The sequence below is a fragment of the Clupea harengus genome, chromosome 9 (genome assembly GCF_900700415.2).
Source record: "Clupea harengus chromosome 9, Ch_v2.0.2, whole genome shotgun sequence".
In the NCBI taxonomy this organism is placed as follows: Eukaryota; Metazoa; Chordata; class Actinopteri; order Clupeiformes; family Clupeidae; genus Clupea; species Clupea harengus.
The window spans coordinates 9,476,266-9,487,449 of NC_045160.1; the positions used below are offsets into that span (position 1 = coordinate 9,476,266).

At 42.7% G+C, this 11,184-nt stretch overlaps 1 protein-coding gene across 1 annotated transcript; it reads left to right on the top strand.

Annotated features, from left to right (window-relative positions):
* Positions 1 to 9,745: 9,745 nt before the first annotated feature.
* Positions 9,746 to 10,663, top strand: LOC105893892 (class A basic helix-loop-helix protein 9). The gene has a single exon (XM_012820357.2). The coding sequence runs from the start codon at positions 9,746 to 9,748 to the stop codon at positions 10,661 to 10,663; it is 918 nt and encodes a 305-aa protein (XP_012675811.2).
* Positions 10,664 to 11,184: the final 521 nt, after the last annotated feature.

An 11,184-nucleotide genomic window follows, 5' to 3' on the forward strand; every position in this document is an offset into this window, starting at 1 on the left:
TGATAGAGGGTTGACAACATACTAACTGTTGTCTTTTGGCCGTATAGCTGGCAATGTCACAAATGCACACACAGACACACAAACACAGAACAACACACTCACACACACACACACACACACACACACACACTTGGTAGTAATGGGCGCCCAACAGGTTTTGGACACCCCCTTCCAACCAAAAGCCATGTTTGAAGAGATGACCCCACAGCCCATAAAATGTTAGTCACACACTGTCTCTGTTTCATTGAGTCTTTTCTAGTAGATTAGAAACCTCTCTTTCTCTGTCTCGTTTTTTCCTAGTAACCTGTCTCCCTCTCTCTGTGTCTTTTTCTCTCCTTGTCCTGGTTTAGTAATCTGTATTCTTTCTGTCTCATGTTCCCTCTTTTTCTCCTGGTTTAGTAACCTTTCTCTCTCTGTCTTGTTTAGGCCCCTCTCTCCTTATTGTCAGTCTCCTCTCTCTCCCACACATGGCTATACCGCCCACATTGGGAATACCTCCTGTATTTTGCACTGTGCCTTTGTTCAGCCTGTGTGCATGTGTCTTTGAGTGGGCCGTCTCCTTGCTACTCCACAGAACTCCTGCTAAAGATTTCAACTTCCAAGTTTACAAAGGTAGGTGACATAATATCTCTGCAGATGGGAAATATACTGTTTTGTCAGATTGAAGCCAAAGACCTGTGTACGGTTAAGCTTAGATGAGATCCACTGTGTGTGCCTGTGGCTTGTCCTGTACTGCCCACATTTTGTAAGTGGTATGTCTCCATAAAGAAAGCGGTCTTTCAAGACTTATTTTTTGGAGAAAAGAGTTCACCGAATGTTGCTTTTAATGTAAACATGTAAGTATGATTGTTAAGTCAGCCACCGCCAATCTTTGAATGGCGTTAATCGTGCTCACGCTTAACTCGCTGCTAGGCTGCAAATGTGCTAAAAGCAACATGAAGACATATCCACTTTATATTATATTAAATTCAACATTTGGTAACATGTTTTGGGTAAAGGTGAATGCCTCTCTGGTTGTGGTGGATAGACAGACCTCCTAAACAGAGTACTAAGCAGGAAAGAGGAGACTCGACAGAATCCACTCTCGCCTAACCTGACACATGCACACTCTCAAACACTCTCCTAACCTGACACGTGCACACTCTCAAACACTCGCTTAACCTAACACATGCACACACCTTAAACACAAAACAATATAATAATGGACCACAGAATGAACATAGTAAACCACACGACAATGGAATGTTTTGAAAAAGACATTTTTCCTGTCCATTTTAAAAGGTCACATTCTTTGCATAACCTATTCTGCAAGTTATAGCCTACAACTAAACAACATTATTATCAAAGCAATAGTACCACGAGACAAGATAAATAATTTATTTGTCAACATCAGCAAAAAATGGTTTGGGATAACATCATTTCCCCTGTGAAGTGAACTTAACCTGCTTAATGTTGCTAGCATTTGGCGTCAATTTATATAAAACAAACCCAGAAAATGAGAACCACTCATGCTTTACCTGGCAGATTTACTGCATTTTCCAAAAATTAATTTCCATTATTAACCGCAGGGTTGAAAAAGTGAGCAAAATCAATGTAGAAGTTGTGATGTTGTCCAATCATTTTCACACTTGTTCCAATACCATGTACATTTTTTCAAAACACTCAGCACATTCACCATATCAGTAGCCTATGTGAACTAAACTGTGGATTCTTTTCCATTGCTTAGATACAAAATGCAATCAATGACAATTTCTTCCGTCATGGATACCTATCTCAGTCAATGTTCACCACCAGCAAAACTCTGTGCAACTACAGCAATTTAGTTGAGTAAGATACTCTGTTCAAAACAGTTCACTTTTAGTTCAAAACCAGACAAAATTGAAGTCATCGTAGATGAAAAGATGCTGTATTTTGACAGACAAATGAAATTGTATACTTAAAATATGTAATAGTAAACTATAATTTTTGCGGAAAATGTATTCATTTTTGTGCTTTGTTTTGTATGTTTGCAGCCTTGTTACCAACTATACTATACAAAAGTGGTGCAGTACAGCATTTGCATTGAAATGTTGTCACGCCTGTGCTGAACCCTGCTCCGGCAACGCCCCCTTTGAAGTCACACACCCTGTATAGCCTTTCACACGCCCAGCTGCACTTCAACTCCATTCACATTCACCTGATCCCACACACCTGGCACTCACCCGATCACACAATCACACGCACCTGTTCCCCTCATACACTCCTCCCTTCCCTGTCAGACCTCGTCAAACCACGCACTACAGCTCCCGACCGGTTTCTCCACCATTCTGCGAGTCCCAGGTTGCTTTGTTCCCTCGGCCCCGTTTGGTGATTTCTGCATCACCACCACAGCCTTGACATTGCGACTCCCAGGTCATTCTAAGTTCTTGCAAGTTTAGTTTGATTTTTTCCGTGCAACGCTCCGGCCACACGTGATTGTTTATTTTCTCCTTAGTTTAAATTTCTTCTGTGTTTTTCCAGTTTTTAACTTATCTTCTGTGCTTTAGTATCTTGCATTAGTTTTGTGTTTTTTCCCCTGTGCCCCCGGCTCTGGCTTCTCTCAATAAACTCCATCTCCCAGCGGAATGTGTCGTCCGACATTCCATTACAAATTTGCATGTATGAAGGAAAAATATAGATGTAGATGTTGCTGATGACATTTTCCCTCTATTACTGCTGTATATGTAAGTCATGGGCTATCAATGAAGCAAAGTGACCCAAAAATGCAACTATAACAAGCACCTTTTTTCAAATGACTTCCAATAGCATCTTGCATTATCAGGAATTGAACCCAAGTCAGCTACTTGTTATTCAACAACACTAATCACTGTACCACTGACCACACATGGCAGAGTTGCCACACTAAAAAGTGCTATATACAGTATTGTGACAGGCAAACCAAAAGATCAAAAAAGTTCTACAACAACTTGCCTTGAAATATTTGTGGAATATGGGGAATTTTAATGGTGGTTAAGATGTGCTTAAGATTTTTTCTAAAGATTCAAGGAAAGGGAGAATGTTGTGGTACTGTAAATGTGAAGTTCATAAAAAATGTCACCATGGATCAGCATTAGGGCTGCAGGACACTTCTAGTGGTAGTCTCATGTATTGTTGATTCACTTACTGTACTGGAAAAGAAAATTGTCTGCACATTTTTTTTCTACTGTATAACACAGAAAACGTATCATGGAGCTGTCTCTAGGCATATAGCTGAATTTCATATTTAATGTATTTCATTTTACATTACAATATGTACAAGGTGTGATACGTTTTTTCTTTTCTTTTGCAATACAAAACTAAACTGTGCAAAAAGTAAAGGATACATCAACACATAATATATGCATTTTGCAATGCTTCAAGTTGTCTGTGTTTTTTAGTTAATTGTACATTGAGTGATAAAGTAGTTTAATAGGCATTTTACACCAAAGATTAACTGATGTAATGAAGTGTGTGTCTGCAAAGCCCGCTGTGTGAAGAGTTTTGAAAAAGTGGACATGGTATTGAGACAACTGTAAAAATTATATGATATGACAACTGTAAAAATGAAATGATATATATACAACCCAAATATAGTCATGCGACCTTAAGCTCTCAAATGTATCATAGAGTTTATCAACCCCACCGCAGTCACATGATCACATGATCTCATATGTTGATGAGTGTTCATCAACCCTACCAGTAATATGACCATGAGATCTCAAGTGTTCAATAGAGTTTATCAACCCAACCACGGTCATATGATCATGGGATCTCATATGCACCATAGAAATAATATATATATTACTCACACACTCTCTCTCCCTCTGCCCTTCTCTACAACTGTTTAACTAACCCCTGGCTTCTTCAGGAAAGAGAAAAGCTGACTCCTCCTTTCCAACCCAGGTAGAGGTGGACCCGAGGTGTACGCGGAGTGAACCAAGCCTGATGAATATGTATGGAGTATGGTTTTCTTCAAGGTTTCACTTCAACAGATCGAATAATATCTGATATCACTTTCAGCATTAGTAAGTACACAAGGGGATTTTAATTACTGATGTTTTTTTTCTGTCACCTGCACCTTTAAATCATCACATTCCAAGGCATTTTTCTTTTAAGCACAAGGCAGCCCTGGAGTCTCATCTTCCCTTTCCTCCTTTCTTCAACCCCATTCTAATCCTGCTCCAGCAGAGGGGGGTACAGGAGAGCGGGAGAAGGTGATGAGCAGATCCACCGATGCGAAACGGAACTATGTTCTGTACACCAGGATACAAAAGAAAGGAGCCACAGCCAAACAAGTGTTCTACGAGGTTCTAAAAGAGGCTGAACCATACCTGATGAGGGAGCTGGAAGGTTAACGTCATAAAGTCTGGACCACACTAGCTGAGGACTCCCAGATCTATAGCCCAGCAATGATGAAAAAATAAATCAAATATGTGCAAAGAGATCATTTTATTAATTGTTTTAACAAGAGCAAAATATTTTATGTGACAGCCACAGGAACATACAATAGTAACATAAAATTCATTGAAATACAAATATATGAATAGGCTGAACATAAGGTTCTGTTAAGCAATGATATTAATACATTTTTAATAAACACACACCAAGCTTGTCAAATTAGGCCTGGACTTACTTTTTAAATAAACGAGAGTTTGCAAGATGTTCTTCAGAGATGAAGAGGTTGGGGGAGGCTGTTTGGCGTTGGGCTGCAGTACCATGGTTGGTCAGCAGGGGGTAATAATGAGCTGGTACAGGTGGGGGACGTTGGCAAAGTTACTGTGCTCTGGGGTGGCCACCAGGAAGAGCAGGCACTCCATCCGTGCCAGTGACTCACCTACACATGCCTGCTTACCTGACACACACACACACACACACACACACACACACACACACACACACACACACACACACACACACACACACACAAACACACACACACAAAACCTTCGGTATATGATTCAATATACATAGACTTGGATGGAGAAAAAAACATAACAAATACAGCTTATTTTTTAATGTTCAATTACATATTGAACAATGTAAAAAAAAAAAAAAGTGTCAAAAGCTCTTGTATTTGCTGGCAGTATGCCAGCCATCTTAGTGACTTCATACCTGCAGAGAAAGGAAGGAAGGCTTGGTTATTTTAGGAGTTACCATTTTGGTTCAGGAAGTGCTCATGGTTAAAGGTCCAGGCGTTCTCCCATTGGTTCTCATCCTTGAGCACAGAGTGCAGCATGGGAAGGATCACTGTATCCTGCAAGGGGTCAGAGGTCATGGATCAGGAAGTGTGTGAACACTGAGGTGCTTTAGAGTAAACCTTCTCTGAGCTCCAATCAGAACCTGGAGACAGTGCTGCTAACACACACCACTGAGGGACTTACAAGGGACTATTCAAACGAACTGGAAGGTGTTATTTACTTGTGATCTCCTGCCCAGAATTGCCAACGGATCAGTTTGCCCAAGTGCCGTGTCTCCTTATGCATGTCCTCTGCAAATATGACTAAATAACAGATACAGCTCGTCCTGCGTTATGCAGATGTATGGATCATCAGGTTCATGGGGCCCAAGTAGGTGATCCATCATGGGAAAGAGGTTGTGCAGCTGTGCAGGAGCGAGTTGGAGAGTGGACTGGGTGATATAGTGAGCTGACCTCTAGAAGTTAGCATTTATTACACAGAGTGAATGTTCATTTATTACACAGAGTGAATGTTGCACAATTTGAACTTGGCTACGAATTGAAGTAAATGAGAAGGGCATTTATTTTAGTTTGTGGACTACAACATCTCTCTCAAAACCTTAAAAAGTATTCATTTTAGTTTGTGGACTGCAACATCTCTCTCAAGACCTCAAAAAGTATTTATTGTAGTTCGTGGACTGCAACATCTCTCTCAAGACCTCAAAAAGTATTTATTTTAGTTTGTGGACTGCAACATCTCTCTCAAGACCTCAAAAAGTGCATGTTTTAGCAGCACAAGATTTTAAGATGTTTTCTTAAGACAATGGCAAAACTTTTTGTGTCATACCTTTCTTTCCCTTTTTCTCTTTATGAATCTTCTACTCTATCAGCCACTTTAGGCTCATTCTCTCTATACCCTTTTCTTTCCTTGTCCGTCCTCCTCTCCTCCTCTCCTCCTCTCCTCCTGTCCCATGTCTGTGTCCATACCAGTCCCCAGGGGCTGCTCCCAAAGCATATCTGCAGCAGACGCAGGGAGTTGACGTCATCGTGTAGCTGGAGGTGCTGTCCAAACACCAGAGCACAGATCACGTTGGACACGGCACGACTCAGCAAGAATGTGGCATCGAAAGGGAAGACTGAAGTCATTTTTAAAAGAAGAGACAAAGAAAATTGCAGTGCGTGTGTAAACGTTTCTTTCCCTTTTTCTCTTTATTTATTGAGTCAACATATGTGCATCCATACTCTCAGACACACACACTCTCACTGACGGCTCACTCAGGAAGAATGTGGGGTCGAATGGGGTCGCTGAGAGAGAGCGAGAGAGATGTAGGTGCAAAGCGCATTATGATAGTCTGATAGTGGTAATTCTAACAAGAACATCTTTGGTATATGGAACTATGAACTGTGTAGTTTTAACTTTGCACTAAACTACCCACATTCACCAAACAGTCAAATGCACAGAGTCAGATACACACTATAGCCCCAAAACACACACACACATACACACTTGGTTTCTCTCAGACTCTCCAGCAGATGTCGGCTCTCCTCCTGAATCGACTGCTCCATCCTCTTGTGGCCCATCTAGCGATCCTGGGTCAGGCTAGTTTTACCCTGTAATCCCAGCTGTGTACATTTCCTTATCTTCTTATTTTCTACTAATTACTATGCATCAATACTGATGTGCATCCATACTCTCAGACACACACACTCTCACTGACGGCTCACTCAGGAAGAATGTGGGGTCGAATGGGGTCGCTGAGAGAGAGCGAGAGAGATGTAGGTGCAAAGCGCATTATGATAGTCTGATAGTGGTAATTCTAACAAGAACATCTTTGGTATATGGAACTATAAACTGTGTAGTTTTAACTTTGCACTAAACTACCCACATTCACCAAACAGTCAAATGCACAGAGTCAGATACACACTATAGCCCCAAAACACACACACACATACACACTTGGTTTCTCTCAGACTCTCCAGCAGATGTCGGCTCTCCTCCTGAATCGACTGCTCCATCCTCTTGTGGCCCATCTAGCGATCCTGGGTCAGGCTAGTTTTACCCTGTAATCCCAGCTGTGTACATTTCCTTATCTTCTTATTTTCTACTAATTACTATGCATCAATACTGATGTGCATCCATACTCTCAGACACACACACTCTCACTGACGGCTCACTCAGGAAGAATGTGGGGTCGAATGGGGTCGCTGAGAGAGAGCGAGAGAGATGTAGGTGCAAAGCGCATTATGATAGTCTGATAGTGGTAATTCTAACAAGAACATCTTTGGTATATGGAACTATAAACTGTGTAGTTTTAACTTTGCACTAAACTACCCACATTCACCAAACAGTCAAATGCACAGAGTCAGATACACACTATAGCCCCAAAACACACACACACATACACACTTGGTTTCTCTCAGACTCTCCAGCAGATGTCGGCTCTCCTCCTGAATCGACTGCTCCATCCTCTTGTGGCCCATCTAGCGATCCTGGGTCAGGCTAGTTTTACCCTGTAATCCCAGCTGTGTACATTTCCTTATCTTCTTATTTTCTACTAATTACTATGCATCAATACTGATGTGCATCCATACTCTCAGACACACACACTCTCACTGACGGCTCACTCAGGAAGAATGTGGGGTCGAATGGGGTCGCTGAGAGAGAGCGAGAGAGATGTAGGTGCAAAGCGCATTATGATAGTCTGATAGTGGTAATTCTAACAAGAACATCTTTGGTATATGGAACTATAAACTGTGTAGTTTTAACTTTGCACTAAACTACCCACATTCACCAAACAGTCAAATGCACAGAGTCAGATACACACTATAGCCCCAAAACACACACACACATACACACTTGGTTTCTCTCAGACTCTCCAGCAGATGTCGGCTCTCCTCCTGAATCGACTGCTCCATCCTCTTGTGGCCCATCTAGCGATCCTGGGTCAGGCTAGTTTTACCCTGTAATCCCAGCTGTGTACATTTCCTTATCTTCTTATTTTCTACTAATTACTATGCATCAATACTGATGTGCATCCATACTCTCAGACACACACACTCTCACTGACGGCTCACTCAGGAAGAATGTGGGGTCGAATGGGGTCGCTGAGAGAGAGCGAGAGAGATGTAGGTGCAAAGCGCATTATGATAGTCTGATAGTGGTAATTCTAACAAGAACATCTTTGGTATATGGAACTATAAACTGTGTAGTTTTAACTTTGCACTAAACTACCCACATTCACCAAACAGTCAAATGCACAGAGTCAGATACACACTATAGCCCCAAAACACACACACACATACACACTTGGTTTCTCTCAGACTCTCCAGCAGATGTCGGCTCTCCTCCTGAATCGACTGCTCCATCCTCTTGTGGCCCATCTAGCGATCCTGGGTCAGGCTAGTTTTACCCTGTAATCCCAGCTGTGTACATTTCCTTATCTTCTTATTTTCTACTAATTACTATGCATCAATACTGAAACCTCACGCCTCACAGGCGCAAAATGGGAGTATGCAACATATACAGAGTCCCACAGGAGGCCCCACACGAAGAGGGCTACCAACACAATGGTGTTTGTACAATAGTGAAATGGTGTTTGTACAGTGGTGAAATGGTGTTTGTACAATGGTGAAAAGATGTTTGTACAGTGGTGAAATGGTGTTTGTACAATGGTGAAAATATGTTTGTACAATGGTTAAATGGTGTTTGTACAATGGTGAGCACTTCTCCCCTATCTTCCTCTCTATCTCTGTTTCTCACCCTCTCTTTTTCCATCCATTCCAACTTTATCTTTCCATCACCAACTATGTTACTGTGTTCAGACAAAACACATAGTATGGTATAAATCTCTTTGAATGCACATTCAGAAAAGGCAGTCTGTGAATGAGCTTTTTCCTGAATACAATTTTTATCATTTAGACTGTCAGAATCTGAATGAATCTATTTCAACTTCAAGGGCTGCTCTAAAAAGAACCGTGTAGGAGTTGTCAGCTTGAAGGACGAGGGCCACTGAATGAATATGTGTACAAGAATATCAAATGACAATAAGAAACAAACAAACAGCCAACAGTGAACAACACTTGACAACAATTAACCTTGCACAGAAAGTTGTGTTTGGCAAATGCTATCCACATTTCTCTGAGTTTACAACAGGGAACAGAAGAGCAGTTAAAAGGAGCCGCCAAGATTCTGTCAGCAGTGGGAGTGTGTCAGAGCAGTTGAGAGATGCCTGCAGGGAGCTCATAAACACAGAACGCACCTTTGCTTATAGGCAAGCGTACCATATGACACATTAACAGTCAGCCTTTAAAAGCACCTCTCACCTGTCAGAGCCAGTCACAGGTAATCACAGAGCAGACAGACAAGTAGGAGAGAGACCTTTAGAACAGGCAGTGCCAACAGACATTGAGCTGGTTCTGAGTACACGTAGAGGATCCCACAACTACAGCCTCTTTGCTCCAACAAGCCGGAAGGGCCGAAAGCTTTGGCTCTCAGAAAAGCAGCTCTCATTGCTTGTACCTGTGTGCTGAGTTTGAGGACCAACTGCGACATTTGTATCTCTTTAACCAACCATGAGCAGCATTGCCAGCAACACAGAGTCCGAGTTTGCTGATGAACAGCTTGACAGCAGTCCCATGGGCCATGATGACGACAGCAGTGGAAGTGAGGGAAACTCCAAGAAGTCTTCTCCTGAGAGGGACAGTGCTTCAAGCTCCAGCCAGAACCCGCGGAATTCTAACATTGCTGGTAAGAAGCGGAGTCAGCCAGTGCGTTCCAAAGCCCGCAAAGTAGCAGCTAACGTCCGTGAACGTCAACGAATCCTGGACTACAACCAAGCCTTCAATATGCTCCGTCTGGGCCTGAACCACGACCTCAGTGGCAAGCGGCTGTCGAAGATTACCACACTGCGTCGAGCCATTAACCGCATCTCTGCACTCTCCATCTTCCTAGGAAGCCACCCGCCACCCACAGCTGAAAGAACCTGTAGCCACGTGGACTGCCTCCACGGCACACAGGAGGAGAATGGAAGGCTGGTTTCGGTAAAGAAGAGGGGCTATCCATTGGGGAAGTGCCTCCAATCTCCCATTTCCTCCATACCTCACCATCAGCCTGAACTACAAACCCCACAAACGCACAAACCGTACAGTTCCATTATGGCATCTGAGCCACCTCAGCTCCACCCGGACCTATCGCTGCACACTGGCACCGCGTGCCCACCCTCGCCACACTATGTACAGTACTCACCAGACTCCCAGCTGTGCATGGGCCATGGACTCTACGGCCATCCACGTGAAGAGACATTCAACAATAATAACAACAACAGTGTCCCAGCAAACTATGGTGTCGGACAGGTCTACCAGTATGGGGTGAAAGCCACTTGTCACCAGAACCACACGGACAACTTTGTAGACTCCCCTGCTGTGCCATTTTCTTGGCAGCTTGGTTACTTGCAGGGCTCCAGCTCCCAGCAGTCTCTCACTATGCACTGACACATCTGGGACAGGTTGGAAAAGATGCAGAGCCTTGAGTATGCTGGAGAGACACTTTCAAAAACTGTGCACCTATCAAAGTATGCAGGATTAAAGAGACAAAGAAGATTGTGTACCTTCATTCTGGAAACAGAATGATTCCCTGCCTTGAATGCTGCAACTGACCTTGCACAATGACAGGGTGATGCAGGATTTGACATGTTCAGGTTGTGAAGCTCATCAGATGAGTAGGCTTCATGTTTTTTCTACGGTAAAAGCTCTTTGAAATATTATGGTATAAATCTCTTTGAATGTGCATTCAGAAAAGGCAGTCTGTGATAGAATGAGCTTTTTCTTGAATACAATTTTTATAATTTAGACGGTCAGAATGTGAATGAATCTATTTCAACTTCAGGGCTGCTCTAAAAAGAAGCGTGTAAGAGGTGTCAGCTTGAAGGACGAGGGCCACTGAGGGTGGAGATGCCTCTCAAATGGGAAAGAGAAATGTTGGAGTGAATGACCAGGTTTAAGTGAGAGATTGT

Bases quoted from the DNA above. Each gene is read 5' to 3' on its own strand.
- LOC105893892 (XM_012820357.2), top strand. From the start codon at position 9,746: ATGAGCAGCATTGCCAGCAACACAGAGTCCGAGTTTGCTGATGAACAG.